The sequence below is a fragment of the Clupea harengus genome, chromosome 4, assembly GCF_900700415.2.
Source record: "Clupea harengus chromosome 4, Ch_v2.0.2, whole genome shotgun sequence".
NCBI classification, from domain to species: domain Eukaryota; kingdom Metazoa; phylum Chordata; class Actinopteri; order Clupeiformes; family Clupeidae; genus Clupea; species Clupea harengus.
In genome coordinates this window covers 21469461-21485487 of record NC_045155.1, presented here as the reverse complement: position 1 = coordinate 21485487, position 16027 = coordinate 21469461, and the positions used below count along the sequence as shown (strand labels likewise).

The window sequence follows — 16027 nt, the reverse complement described above, 5'->3', positions numbered from 1 at the left end:
ATTTATGGTTCACTCGAGATAATTGCTCAAGGAGATCTTTTAAAACTTAAACTGTTGATATGTTGTAGTTCGTTCAGTTTACTGCCTTCACAAACAACACCCCACAACAAAGAAGGCTAAAGCCTTGCACATTTGCCTCTTGTGCTGAACGGTGTGGAAACTGCTGTCTTCCCCCTCTTTTATAGGCCTGTAAAACCCCCTCCCCCACCCTCCTCCACTCTCCCTGGTGCCTGTTTCACACAGGTACGGAACATGGTTTGTTCTGTGGAACATCATCAGTATGGTGATTCCTTTAGCAGAGCCGGCTTGTGCAGACGCTGCCCAGCAGGCTCTGAAGACCAGCTCCCCCTTCTTTACCCCCGCCCCCTCCCGCTCCCCCTCCCCCTCCCCATCCCCAACCCCCTCACTCTGGCCTCCTCCCCCCCTCCCTCCCTCCCTCACGCCCGCAGTGGAGCGCTCTGGAAATGATTATTCTGCCAGACCAATGAGGGCGCTTCTCTCGTCATGGGTCATGAGCAAGAGGTCACAGGTTGCATTCCTCTCCTGATGGCATTCACTTTACACATGTGGCTGACCCAGCCCCACGCGGTGCCGTTGTGTGTTTGTGTGTGCCTGCGCCTGGGGTGGTATTTGTCACGGAACTGCAAATGCATTTCGGGGAGCCTTTAAGTGAGGGCCTAGCGGCGGCTGAAGAGCACTACTAATATGCTGTGTTTGTCGGTTTCAGGACTGAAGTGTCTCATTACTTTGATGTATAGCAGTGAACTGTACCTTGGCCGACACAACACACACAGCTGTCAGGCTGGTCGTCGGGCTTCTGCGGAGCAGGACAGATGCTCTAGCTCTGAAAGCGCCGTTGAATACTGCCGGGCAATTTTGGAGTAGACAGTCATGCTGCTGGGCTTCTCGGCCTGTGTGATATACAGATCCCTCTTTGTAAGGCGGGCCTCCCACCCCAGTTCACTGTGTGTGTGTGCGTGTGTGTGTGTGTGTGTGTGTTGTGAAAGAGGAAGGGAGGAGAGGGACTGACGAGGGGGTTAATGGGGGGCTTTATTTCTTTGTCCCGCTGACAGATGTTTGACCGTGTGCATGCGTGTCTACGAGTGAAGGAGTGCAACAGCGGCTGCGGTCACAGTCGCATCTGTCCCAGTGACTGAGCGCGCTGCATAATTGCAAGTGTGATCCTCTCCAGTTGGGCATGCCGCCGCGCCGCTGCTGATAGGCACGGCTCTGTGTGCCGCCTCCGCCAACACATGCCACGATAAGAGAAGGACATTTGAACCGCGGCTGTTGAAGAGGTCTCTCCAGCAGTGGCCTGGCCAAGTCCTCTCTCCCCGCCCCAGTTCTCATGCTCCTCTGACCCCTCTCGTGCGCTGGCCGGGGGAATGCCTGAATGGACAGTCAACAGAGCCCAAGGAGCCCAAGGGACAATGCTGCTGGCCCTTATCGGACTGCGTGCGTGTGTTTGTCAAGTGCTCCAGTCTACCTGAGTGATTGCACACCAGATAGAGCGAGCGAGTGTGTGTGCGAACGCTTGAGGCTGACTGAATGTTATTTGTATTAACGCTGAGCGATTTAGAGTGAGTGCAAGTGTTTATGGTTCTATGCACATTTCAGCTGTAATTATTTCACTCTCTGTTTGTGTGTGTGTTTGTGTGTGTGTGTGTGTGTGTGTGTTTGCTTGTGTCTGACTGTGTATATAATGTATTTTTCCAAAACCAACCTTGGAATTTAATGGTCCCCAGCTATTCTTATCTTTTCCTGTTAAGTCCTTGTTTGTCTGGGGACGAGTCAATTCATGGACTCAGGAGGAAGAGAAAACGGGGAATATGGAACAATGGCTAACATCTACAGTTTATTCCAGGGGAACCCAAAAGGCTGTTTCCCCCATGGTTTCCCATGGGTGATGAAACAGAAGGTTTGTGTTAAGTCTAAAGAGAGCAAGAATTAGCTTTTCAAATACTGACTGTAAAACAAGGGGGCTTTCTGCCATAACTCAGCAAAGGCAATAAACAACACCATTCCCCTCCACCGTCTCTTATAAAGTCAGGATGAATGTAAACAAGCATCAACACCATTCATTATTCCAGTCTCTGTCAGTTTATGAGTTTTATAGTCTGCCTGTCACTCAGTCATTGCTAGCATCCTGTTTAGTTTGATAACATATAACGCTATTCCTTGAATACATCAGCGTGCCAAGCAGAGCCTCATCACAAGCTGACGTTTATTTGCTAGTTTCATAATGGTCGCTCACGCTGGGTGAGCTGACCTTCCTGAGATCAGTTTTAATGTCTTGCAATTAGACCTTGGGTTGTCACTCGTTCATTATCACCTGCAGGACACTCACAGAGGCCCCAGAAGCAGTGGTGCACACATGATGGCTACAAAATGGCACCCCCCCCCCATTGTCATTCCCCAGCCTTGAACCTTGTGTGAGTGATGCCATGTGCCATGGCCCTCATATGGTGGATTCAATCACACACAACATCAGTTCCACTTCATGCGTGTGCATGCTAATGGTCAGCAGTTGTGTGCATTTGAACATCCACGTTATAAGCTGTGTTGAGTGTCACAGAGTGGCCATGGGGTAAAGCGTCTAAAAGTTTAACCTTCGGAATGAAGATAGACAGGAGGTCTTTCTGTGAAGCCAGCTGCTTCTGCTTCTGAAAGTGACCTGAGGTCGGGACCTTCCTGATGCAGTCTAAGTATCAGAGTTCCCCTCAGCTTGGTTGACCTAACCCAGTAGCTGAAGGGGTAAGACACCGACATATTGAGGTAATATGCTTTGGATATGATTAGCACTCAAAGCAAGGACCCCAAATGAAAGCTGCTGCACGCTGTCAGCAGCTCCCAGTTTTATTTGCTCATATAAAGAGTGGCACGCCAGAAGGTCATACTAAACCCAATTCCCCACGGCCACGGCAGGGAATAGCTGGAATACCTCAGCCCCTTTTGGCCCGCTGCTAATCAGGACCACATCAGGACCACATCAGGACCACATCCGCAGCCGCTTCCAGTTTTCCAGTGGATCACGTGCTGAGACGCCATGTGTAGGGCTCCGACACGTTCCCCCTCCTGCCCCACCCCGCCCCGTAACCCCAAACCCTCCGGTGGGATGCCCCAGAGTGCTCGGCCTCAGCCAGTCCAGCGAGATGGAGGGTCCAGAAAGGACAAACTGGTCAGAATCATGATTTGTGTTTGTGTGAAGGACCGCCAGAGACCCATTTGGTACTAGACTGACCATGAGAAGCCCTCAAGTCCAAAACGGCACCTATGCTAATCTAATGTCGTTGTTTTGCCTGAATTTAGCCGCTGGCCACTGAGTCCTGTAATGCTGAAAGGGACTATCTTGCTCAGTGGAAGGACGCAGTGTCAATGCCACCAGGAAAAGGTCAAATACTTAACATTTAACTGTTTTTTTTCTTCCCCATTTTCTTTATTAACTGCCAGTAATTCACTCCTTGTCTGAACATTTAATGAGGAATTTCATTTCTATTAAAGATGCAAATGTCGCCTTTAAAGGAGATTGAGATGCGGAGCAGAAGCAGCCATTCAGAGGCACTTTATCTCGCTGCTCTGTTCATTAGCTTGGTGTAATTGTGTTAGCACAAACGCATTGGGCAGGAACTGAAATATTCAATTGGAAAGGTCAGGCAATGACATGACACAGTGTGCTTAAACTCTCACATGATTGATTTTTTTCACAGAAGCACAGAGACTTCTGATCTCTTTACAAAGCAAATATATTTAAAAGAAGTCCAGTGGGTCGTGCTGAATGTTGTTGTGGGTGTGCGTATGTGTGTATGTGTGTTTGTGTATGTGTGTGTGTGTGTATGTGTGTTTGTGTATGTGTGTGTGTGTGTATGTGTGTATGTGCATATGTGTGTGTTTTCGGAACAGTCAGCTTTTGCCTAGCTGGTTCCATCCTCACATTTGCGTTTAGTTCAAACCTTAATATTCATCTAAAGATACTTTCAGGTTTAGAATAGAACCACCTCCATTTAGCACTCTGACAAATGCACGGACTAACTGTTGCCCGTCTGGCCTGCCAGCATGCTGTTGGCAGCAGAACCTGTGTCACTTCTGCTCAGCTCTGTTCAAGCCTGTCCTTCATGTGTGCCATCCTGCCTGCCACTGAACTCCCACACACTGCCAGTTCAGGAGGTAGACTCCATCTCTGCAGCGTTAACCTTTTGTGTGTGGCTGTGTGTTTAGAGGAGGACATTGAACTTGTGTATGAGTTCAATGTTTATGTGATGAGTTGGGATTGTTATGGTGACTCACACAAACATACATGCACACAAAAAGGATCCTTTACTTCTTAATGATGTGATTAAGAGAGTCTGTGTTCTGGGACAAACCCTGGAAAGCAGGAAACAGGAAGAGCTAAGCCACATGTGTAATGGGATTTGGAGTTCCACTCAGTTTTTTTTCTGCAGTCCACAAAACACTACGGCTACATCCACAGCTTTTGTGCTATTCAGGGGAGACAGGGCAGGCAGTGTTTCAGAAGATAATAGGAGATGGCTCTGTAATAGCTCAGTTGCAATTGTTGTAAAAAAATGTGTCAGTTATCTCTGCCAGTTCTGCTCGATCCATTCCGCTCCTCCCCTGTTTTTTGTCTCTTTTTCTCACTCCCTCACTCACTTACACACACACACACACACACACACACACACACACACACACACTCACACTCTTTTGCCCGCTCACTCACTGAAATACTGACATACTTTGGGTATTTGCAAGTGGAAATAAGTCCCACAAGATGACCTTTTTGTCATTACTTGTGCTTGGACTTGGTGCAGCTAAAATGCCTTTATTAGCTCTGTGGGACCTATTAAGCACAGACAGGAATGAGGTAATGGACACGGATCTTTTAGCATGCCCAGAGAAGCAGCTTGATTGCATTGTTGTGTCTTTAACCCCCTTCATGTACAAAACCGTTGTGTATATTAGATAAAAACAAAAACGGAATAGATAACAAATTTTCATTCCCATCAGTCTTCCATAGCGGTGAAGTCTTTGGTGTCGTGGATTCCCACTTGACTGTGTATTATAGAATACTACAAAGGGCAAACCTCCGCAACAAGTATAAAACATGCAATATGACGTATAATTCAAGAAGTGTAAAACATGCAATATGAAGTATAGTTCAAGAAGTGTAAAACATGCAATATGACGTAAAATTCAAGAAGTGTAAAACATGCAATATGACGTAAAATTCAAGAAGTGTAAAACATGCAATATGAGGTATAATTCAAGAAGTGTAAGACATGCAATATGACGTATAATTCAAGCAAATCCACCTTGTTGTGAAGACCCAACCTGAGACAGTAGCTAGTTAGTTAGCAACATGGCACTAATTCAGCTGCATTACGTCTGTTGAGACAGTTTTCTTTCTTCTTCTAAACATTTATTTGATTCTGTCGCAATATCACTGCATCGTCATATACGTCACCACCAGCAATGTCACGACTGGTCACTGGGGCCGTGGCAGAAGATTAGTGTTAATGTTACAGGGTAGCCAGGGGATTGATTAACGGTTCAACTTTACCATTTTGCTCTCATTCCTCCACGACACCTTTACAGCATAAGAGCAAATGGGGGAATAGGGTATGTGTGAGTTGTTGGTTTATGGGTAGGGCTCCCCCGCAGGTATTGAGGCTTGTTGCACCTGAGTGGTTCAGTGTGGTCTGCGATCATATGCTCTGGCCATATTGATTGATCTGAATGGGAATGTGACAGGATTTGCATCAGTAATAGACTAGTGCCATTTGTTTGGCAATTGACTTTCTACACATCTGGGGATCCAGAGATCCAAATCAGGCTGATTATAAAAACTGAAAGGAAGTTGAATGAATCAGTTAACCAGTGTTTTTGTAGTAAACACATGTTAAAACTAATGTGGTAAAGGCTGTTGTTTTGCAATAAATCTGCAGCACGTCTTTTTTCCTAAGGGGTGGGGGTGTTAAGAGGCAGCTGTCTGAGAGGTTAGTGTCACATGCACTAAATGCCTGGATCAATGGTGAACACTGTTCCCAAGTCTTGGCTCAGACGCACCATAACAGCAAGCTGATGCCCTGCTGTATGACCTCATCTTAGCCCACAGCAGGGCCAAATCATAGTGCCCCAACAACACCCAGCTTCAGATAGGAGTCCTTGAGTATCATCCTGTTTACCCACCACCCATAGCCCAACGCCTTCAACTCCTGGAGGTCGCTACGCTAGTAATAACAGAGGTGAAGCTCTTCTTTTGGGCTGTGCTTTTAAATACTGCTGAAGACTTGAAAAGGAAGGGGGTCTGATGGAGTGTGTTTTAAATACTGCTGAAGACTTGAAAAGGAAGGGGGTCTGATGGAGTGTGAAGACATTCCCATTTTTCAGTCCTCAACTAAGCAGTTGCTGTTGCTTAAGCACTTATTGTCATTTTTATATTGGTACAACTCAAATAATAATTTCTTCGCTTTTGTCATTCCTCGATATGTACAATGTTGTCTAAGCCCCGAAATTGCAGAAACTGCATTTTTGCAATTTTTAAGCCCTCTTTGTCTCCGTCAGCTTTTTGTTTCTCTCCTTCTTCTGGGAGAACTTCTTTTCGCCTCATGTTAGTCAGTCGTGCCCGAAGTGAGGCTCGTTCCACTGTACACCACGCTCATCACTCGGGCACTTTCATCTGCCATTTAGACCGAAAATCACTCAGGCAGCCATTTGACAGAAACAAACCTGCGTCGTTAGGTTATTATCTTTTCAACAGAGTGGAATTGGATCCCATTTCCCACAAATCATTTGGGTAACGAAGTCGTCTCGGGCCTGTACTCTGTCGACAAACTACAGCTGACGTGTCTTAATATGAAACCACACATCATCCGATATTGTTGTCGCTCTGGTGTGTTAATTTACGGATGAGTGCATGCAGTTGGTAATGAGTGCATGCAGTTGGTAATGCCCCAGATTGTTCTAAACTAAACTTCCAAAAGTCAATTATGTTCTCCATTTACCAATCAGTTTATGCATTCATTTTGTCCATAGGAACTTGTGCCATCTAAAGTGCTCGGCATGATTACATTTTCTGGTGAACTCTGTACATTTCTTGTCAATTAAACTTGTTGTAATGTTTATACATAGGTGAGATTAATTCCTAAAGGACTGGAAGTATGCACTTCAGGTTAACACTTATCCAAACACAAAAAACTCAATTTTCTCTTTTCCTCATAAAAGTCCTGTTTCATTAAAACGATTCTAATCCCATACAGGGATTGGATTTTTTGTCACTTAACTTTTTGTTTGAGCGAATTGCTCCTCACGGTCCTCTAGCTGTCTGTTTGTGCTACAAAAAAAACCCAGTGTTCGTACACAGCCCTGGCTCTGTAAAGGGTAAATAAACATAGTGGCTCGCACTGAGACATAAACATTCCCAGCCAATCAACACATTGCTTCAGGAGGGGTGTAATTTGATTGGGTATTGAACTCAAATATCAACAACCTTTTGCCAGAATCATAGACTGCGCCTTTAAGGCTACAATACTGAAGACCTGCTAATCAAATTAGTGCTAGCTAGATATTTGATATCAAAGATTTTCAGTCCACCCCACGTCTTCACCCAGCCCCCTGTTTGGTGGAGGCGAAGTTTGAGTTTCCTATTGGTTAAAGGAAGAGGCTCAGTGTGAAACCACAGAAAGGAATATCTTTGGAATGCTTCCTTGACTGTTCAGTGAGCCTGGTTTACACACGCCTGTGGAAAAGCAAATCTGCATTAAAATCTGCTTTTTGAATGTATCAAACTAAAATGTACATACTATGGACTCTAAGTTGCATATTGCATTGTTCTATACTTGGTTCTATACTTGGTTCTATTGTATACAATGACATTACATTAGCTGCATTAAAAAAAGGAAAGTCATTTCCATCCAAACCAACATTTTTAGTGGAGAAATTCTGGACGTTAGTGTAGATGGTAAGCACATTAAGAGCTCTGTGCCACTAAGGCATCGTCCGCAATGCTGAGTGTGTGTGTGTGTGTGTGTGTGTGTGTGTGTGTGTGTGTGTGTGTGTGTGTGTGTGTGTGTGTGTGTGTGTGTGTGTGTGTGTGTGTGTGTGTGTGTGTGTGTGTGTGTGTGTGCGCGCAAGTGTGTGTGTGTGTGTGAGGCTCTTGCATTAAGTATGTGTGTGGGCACTTGTGTATCAGGAGAGTGGAGGCCTACTGCTCAGCTCCCCCTGGGTCTCCCTGTGGGCCTGATGGGGGACCTGGCCTCCAGCACACAGCCCACTGACGTGACAGCCATTCCAAACGCCTGTGTACATTTGCCTAAGTCAGGTGCACTGCTTTTTTTCTGTGGCAGTGTTATAATTGATACGCCCCAAGCAATAAATCAAGTCAGGGACTGTGGCCCTAGGGCCATTATCTGAGGAGCCAGCTTCAGCTGCCCAAAAAAGCTGTCATGCCCAGGCATTATTTGATTTATTTATTCCACACCTTTGCTAGTGTGTACACCTCTGGCAGAGGTTTCATTTTGCTCCGAGTTATGATTTTGAATTAAGTTATTCAGGCTCATTTGTTTATTCCATATCAATTGATCTTTGTTCAGTGCTTGTAATCTCCTTCCACATTGTCAAACGACAAGAAAGGCACTTTTTTGCCTTCTTCTCTGCAGCCTCCCCGTCTCTTATTCAAAATGGCCGTGGCAGAAGGGCTGCTTCAGTTGAGCTATTTTTGTTAAGGTTTATTTTAGTCCATAAACATTCGAACAAACAGCTCCCAAACACACCTTTAGTCAAACTTTAAGCTCTTCATCAGCATGTTTTTGTCCTAGATAAGTCAAGGCATTGACAGATTTGTATGTGTGTGTGTTTAAAATGAAATTACGGGTCAAGCACTATTAAATGCAAATTCACAGTAAATGCACCATTGTGTCGAAGTATTTATAGTCGTAATCTGTTATTACTGTTGGGAATTGCAAAACAGCTTCTCCCTCTGTAAGCCTCCCAGCAACCTATTGGTGATTGTGACAAAGTGTTCAGATTACTTGAACCAGATTTTGTTTTACTTATGTGCTGCTTTTGTTTCCTATGTACCAGCCAGTCTGTCAGCTTTTCTGCTGTTGTTCTGATTCATGTTGTCACACTTGTTAACACACACACACACACACACACACACACACACACACCACACCACACCACACCACACCACACCACACCACACCACACACAAACACGCATAAACAGAGAGAGCAAGAGGCCTACCCTGTGGTGGTCGACCAAGGAAAAGGCTGGGGTCTGTCCTGGCACTTGTGGCCTGTGTGTGAGGAGATAAATGCTGCCTCCCACACACTGGTGCCATTGTTGTGATGGGCCCGAGAACACTAAGTTCATCTAACAGATAATCATGGCTGCCGGGCGGATGACAGAGCCACTGTTACTCAAAGTGTGTGTGTGTGTGTGTGTGTGCCTGAGCTCAGAGAGGGCAAAACCAGGGCAGCTCGGGGGACCCGACCAAAATCTCCTCACATGAATGTCATCTGACCAATGCCAGGATTTATTATTCAGAAAGTATCCGAGGGATTTTAAGCTGGTCTCATCGCTTGGAAATGCAGGGATGATGCCAAATTCAGGTGAAACAAACATGCTGTCTGCAGTCATTTCTGAGCGCTGATACTCCGTGACGAACATGGCTTTGCATTGCATCTTTTTGAAATGATAGCGCTCTGCAAGGTGAAACGATGAGGTAGTCTGCTGCTATTGTGTTGTGCTCCCATTCTCCCCCTCCAGCCATCTCTGTCCTCCTGTCTCCAGTGCTCCACCGCTTCAGATGCTACTGCAGAGAGTGTGAAATATTTAAGGGCACGCTGAGGTCCGCTAGCCCAGTGTTTTAGGGAGACTCGGGGGCTGAGCACAGAGTGCTGTCAGCCTGCCTGACACGCTCATTAAATGTTGTATAGGATTCCCCCTACGGCCCCATTGTAAGATATTAATGTTTATGTATTATGACTTGTTTTTCTCCCTGAGTTTGGGAGGGCTTTTAAAGACTTGGCAAAATCAATACGGGAATGTTCCACTTTCTCTGCCAGTCTCATGATGTATTTTTTTCCTCCTGTGTTTTTGCAGGGCTGGTGGTCACGTCACTGCAGATGATGTTATAGAGGACGCAGAGGCATTCTGGGAAAGAGCTTAGAGGACACTGGCTCAGTAAGGTGCATTCGAGACTTTTGGTGTCCCTGCAGTTGTCCCATTTTCAAAGTGTTGGTGCACAGTGCGGCTTTGGACCAGATCGCCCCATGGTGCTAAACATGTGGCCGTGCGGGAGACGGCCGGGCCACAGCGCCCCACTCCTCCGAGGCTGTCTCCTCATCCTGCTCTTCCTCTTCATCGCCGGGGCGGCAGAGGCCCCTCCGTACGCCTTCCAGTCCTTCGCTCCTCCCGAGGGAGGCCTCACTCACCTGGTGGTCCACAACAAGACAGGCGAGGTGTATGTGGGAGCCGTCAACTGGATCTACAAGCTCTCCAGCAACCTGACCCAGCTCCGCAGCCACATGACCGGCCCCGTGGTGGACAATGAGAAGTGCTACCCGCCCCCCGGGGTTCAGTCCTGCCCCCATGAGCTGGTGCAGACCAACAACGTCAACAAGCTGCTGCTGCTGGACTACGGACAGAACCGCCTCATAGCCTGCGGCAGCACCTCGCAGGGCATCTGCCAGTTCTTGCGGCTGGACGACCTTTTCAAGCTGGGCGAACCGCACCACCGCAAGGAGCACTACCTCTCCAGCGTGTCCGAGGCCGGCACCATGTCTGGGGTAGTCATCAACGGCTACGAGGGGGGAGGGAGCACAGGGAAGCTGTTTGTTGGCACTCCCATCGAGGGCAAGTCCGAGTACTTCCCCACGCTCTCCAGCCGCAAGCTGATGGCCAACGAGGAGAATGCGGACATGTTCAGCTTTGTGTACCAGGACGAGTTTGTGTCCTCGCAGCTCAAGATCCCGTCAGACACCCTCTCCAAGTTCCCCACCTTTGACATCTACTACGTCTACAGCTTCAGCAGTGAGCAGTTCATCTACTATCTCACCCTTCAGCTGGACACCCAGCTCACCTCGCCAGACGCCAGTGGCGAGCAGTTCTTCACTTCCAAAATTGTGCGACTCTGTGTGGACGATCCAAAGTTCTACTCCTATGTGGAGTTCCCAATTGGCTGCACAAAGGATGGCGTGGAGTACCGTTTGGTGCAGGACGCCTATCTCAGTCGGCCAGGGACTCGTCTAGCTCGATCACTGGGGATCTCTGAGCGAGAGGAGGTCCTCTTCACAGTCTTTGCTCAGGGCCAAAAGAACCGGGCCAAGCCACCCAAGGAGTCAGTTCTCTGTCTGTTTACCCTGCGGAAGATCAAGGAGAAGATCAAGGAGAGGATCCAGTCATGCTACAAGGGAGAGGGGAAACTGTCCCTCCCCTGGCTCCTCAACAAGGAGCTGACCTGCATCAATTCAGTAAGTCAGAGTTCTTTTTTGGTGGTTATGATGGACATATTACAGTAATGCTATATGAAATGTGAAAATTATTGCAGAATAACAGTATTCTGGTATTTTCTTCTTCCACTAATTAATCTATCACTGCTTTGTGGGAAAAAAAACACAATTCAAGTCAGGATTTCAAATTGTGTTTCATAATTGGTAATCTGGTAGTCACACAATTAAATATAGTTGTTTTCACAGGGCCTTTTTAATTCTGTTTACTTGTTAGCCTGAGAATATTAACATAGGCAAAGGATTTACCTTTTTGGCTGGTCATGCAGTTCTGCTGTACGGCGGAGCAGGGTTTCCGCTAGGATTTTGTTTTTGCTGGCTCAGTGTCCGGAAAGAATTAATTTTACCGGACAAAATCTAAACTGGCGCACGTTTCAATAACAATCTATGTTACAAGCGCATGTTTCAATAACAGTCTATGTTACAAGCGCAAGTATAATGTAGCCTATATAATGTACACCTAGGTTGACAAAAGATTGACTCCTCAGATCAGTTTGAGTTACCAGGATGTCATCCTTGGGTGGGTATTTGGATGTAGGGTGGGCAGCTAAATTCAACATGAATAGATAATCCTACCCATCCATAGTCTAGGCTGCAACTGCAACTTGGCAGCACGATTGTGCTTGACACCACTTAAGTCTAATTTAATGCAATCAAAAACGGTCAGACTGTCCTGCTCATCGTGAAACTAAAGATGTAAAACTGAAGACTACAACACACATTTTCAAGCATTCTAAGACAAAAATGACCTATAGAAGTGCATAGTTTATTGTTGCTTGCTAGGTCAATGTGAAACCATATTTCTTGCATTTCTTGCTTACCTATGTTGTAAATGACAGCCTCAGTCGTAGCATGGCACTATGAGATGAGATAAATCCTATAAATCGTTTATTTGTCAACATCAGCAAAAACTGCCCCAGTGAAGAGAAGTCGTTTTACCCTTCTTTTATTAGTGTGTGTGTCTAGCCTTTTTATCGAGCGGATAATAGAGAGAGGGTGACATGGAGAGTGGCTTTGGGTAATGACCTCAGGCCTGACTCCAACCTGGTTCCCCGTGGATTAAAATTTTGTCGCCTTTTTCTTTATTTAGTCTTTGTCCTGTGTCAAATGTCAAGTGTTTTATAATTTTTTAGTCAACCTCTTGCTGTTTTTTTTCAAGTTTTGCTTTACTGGGCATTTTAGTTTTATCTTAGTTAAAGAAAATCATGCGTATTTGAAGTCGTATCTTAGTCAAAGAAAATCATGCGTATTTTAGTCTTATCTTAGTCAATGCAAACTGTTGACATTTTAGACTTTTTTTAAATAGACTTGCTGAAACCACATACTTGCAAACACCAACAGCACTGTTACCACGGCTGATCTGAATAGTCTGCATAACATGGCTTTTAGGCTTCTACTTTTTCTCAGTAGAAAAATATATATGAAAGCCGTCTAACATAAGCAATGTCCCATTGTTAAGAGATGCTAGCCAATCTGACGTTATGTCTATACCCAATCCTACATGACCTTTGCTACTCATTTTCAGCTCCTTCACAAAAATGTGCTAGCCTGTTAGCCACTTTGATTTGGCTATAAAAACACAGTGTATACAAAGTAACACCAGCACCTTACTAGTTGGCATAATGTACCTTAACTTAACGTTACCACCAGGACATCACCTTAATGTTACCTCAATTTCTTTGTTGTGAACCTTAATGTCCCGCTTGAGGTGTGTGGTTCTTACCAGCTATATTATGTCCACATGGCTTCCCTTTCGTCATTATACAAATATTTACCAAATATCAGCTCGTTTATTTCCCCCAACTGTTGTTGTCAAGAATTTAGTGTTAGCTCCCTGTAAAATAGTTGTAAGGTTAATGCAATGTTCACAGACATAGTATATATGAAACTGGTACTTATGCCTTCCAATCAATATTTTGTCTCCTCTTTTTTGTCAATGAAAATAGAGATTTTCTTTTTCTTTTTTAAGCTACATTAATCTATTTTTTTGCCAACATGCATGTTGATATAGTCACAGTTAGTGTTTAATGACGTTGGTGCCGTCTTGTCATTGTGTCGTCTTAGTCACAGAAAAAAATGATGTCGACAAACATATTTTGTCATAGTCCCCCCCCCCCCCCAGTCTTCTTACCCTTCTTAAGGTTGCTGGCATCTACCATCATATTATATATATATATATATATATATATATATATATATATATATATGTATCATATTATAGGCTATCAAACAAACTCACAGAGCCACTGATGTTTCTCATAGATTATGCATCTAACGTCATATTATTTATATATATATATACATATATATATATATTAGGGATGCACGATAATATCGGCACGACATCGGTATCTGCAGATAAAAGCTTCAAAACTTAATTATCGGCATCTGCAGATATGAAAATTTCTGCCGATGTACCTGGCCGATAAAGTGACGTTCAAATTATGCGCACGCGAAGCAAATGTTTTGGTTACTATGAGCGCCAACAACGTTGTCGGTAGGAAAACTGTATGATCAGGGAAAGTGTATTAAAACCGGATGTCGTCACTTTAAGCCGGTCTCTGGTTGGATAAAGCTTTTCAGCAGAAATGGACAAGGACCTTTGATTTATTCTGTAGGAACCATGCCGATGCCTGACTTTTAATATTGTGTGACGTTGTTGAAGTTCAAGTTCAACATTAATAGCGATTGAATTACCCTTGTGTCGTGTAATCGCTAGCGGTAAATAAACGTTAATAACTTGAATGACTGATTAAGGATATATCTTACACATCACAAACACATGTAATCGATGGGTTTTGGGGGAAATGAGGTAATTGGTTAGCTTAAATTGCAGTATCTTAGGCGAGCTAATTGACCTGGCTAGCTATAGCGGAATTAACAGTGCTTTGTGTTTGGTCATATAGCTTCGTAAAAGTTCGGTTAACAAGTCACTTGTGTGTTTAGTTGTATGACTTCGTAAAAGTTCGGTTAACAAGTCAATTGAGCATTAAGCCACCTGACTATAATGGGTCTATTCATATCAGCATGCTAACGTTAGACTTATTAGCAGCGAGGCTAGCTAGCTACTATGTGTTCCAATGGATTGTTGGTCTAAGCGTTAGCTTCAGTTAAGACCTACGTGTACCACATGAACAACTAAACGAGTCAATGTAGACATATGAAAAGTTGTGTAGATAGCTTTATTCACATAAGCCGTATAACTTCACAAAAATAATAATAATTTAAAGAATCGTTTGCATGCCAGGCGATCAACACAACTTCTCAAGTAAAAAGTAAAGGTCCTTGTCCATTTCTGCTGAAAAGCTTTATCCAACCAGAGACCGGCTTAAAGTGACGACATCCGGTTTTAATACACTTTCCCTGATCATACAGTTTTCCTACCGACAACGTAATTCAACACGTCGGCTGTGTGGCAGTACTTCACAGTATCAGAGGATGTTGACATGCTATTTGTCAGGAAACTTTTCAGGAGATGGAAGAGGAGACGACAGCTTGGCCGTAACGTAGGTTACATGCATAGATGCAGACCACCCGCGTGCAACGCTTTGCAACATTACCTGTTGCGCGCTAATAGTTAATAAGTTGCTAGTTAGCTAGACAACACTAGCTAGTTAGCTTGCATGCTACGTGACACCAGCGAAGTTGATGATCTCATTTGAAGGGATGTGAAACGTTATGTCACGAGCCCACGCTATCTGTACATGGCTTACTTTTGCATATATGGAATTTATATAGCTAACTTGGCAATAACCTTACATAGATTAGTCTAGAAATCCTAGAAGGGATGTTATTAAACTGTAAGTCAGTTAACCAACGTTAGCTTTCCAAATTAGCCAAGTTGCATTTCCAGAGTGTAGTTGTTCAAGTTGGTACTGTTCAAGTATGAAAATTGTGACGTGAAAATATAAATAAATCTGCCATATTTGAAATCATTTCAATAGTTTCATGAGTGAATGTCTATTTCTAAAATGATACAAATCAAGTTTTTAAATGTCCTGTATCTACAGCAATACCCTATCATAATAACAGATTATTCTAGTACATGAGAGACTTTTCAATAATTAAAAAGCAGAGATATCGGTATCGGCATCGGCAATCGGCCAAAATGAGCTTGTAAATATCGGCATATCGGATATCGGCTAAAATTCAATATCGTGCATCCCTAATATATATATATCATATTATAGGCTATCAAACAAACCCACAGAGCCACTGATGTTTCTGATAGATTATGCCCTCCTCATAGAAATAGAACAATTTGATTAGCTAATCAACATTATGTGGCTGACAGTTGAAATTTGATTTTCTATTGATTGCCACTACTGTAGACGTGGTCAAGGCTTTGGAGGGCAAGGAGGCTTCACAGAGAATGAAAGATTCGGATTCAATCCATTCTCTCCTTATTCTATTTAATGGGTGTGAAAAGCGGTCGGATTTTGTGACTTGCACTAATCAATAAAATACAAATAGGATATCGTTCCGATTTTGATTCATTGGTCACAACACAAATGTTC

General features: G+C 44.3%; 1 protein-coding gene across 4 annotated transcripts in view; it reads left to right on the top strand.

Annotated features, from left to right (window-relative positions):
• The window catches only part of plxna1a (plexin A1a), a 165582-nt gene that overhangs the window by 6876 nt on the left and 142679 nt on the right, over nucleotides 1-16027 (top strand). For all 4 annotated transcript variants that reach the window (XM_031566759.2, XM_031566757.2, XM_031566758.2 and 1 more), the window contains exon 2: nucleotides 10105-11474. In XM_031566759.2, coding sequence (XP_031422619.1) covers nucleotides 10275-11474 — 1200 coding nt within the window. In that variant the 5' untranslated portion in view covers nucleotides 10105-10274. The remainder of the gene's footprint in view (nucleotides 1-10104; nucleotides 11475-16027) is intronic.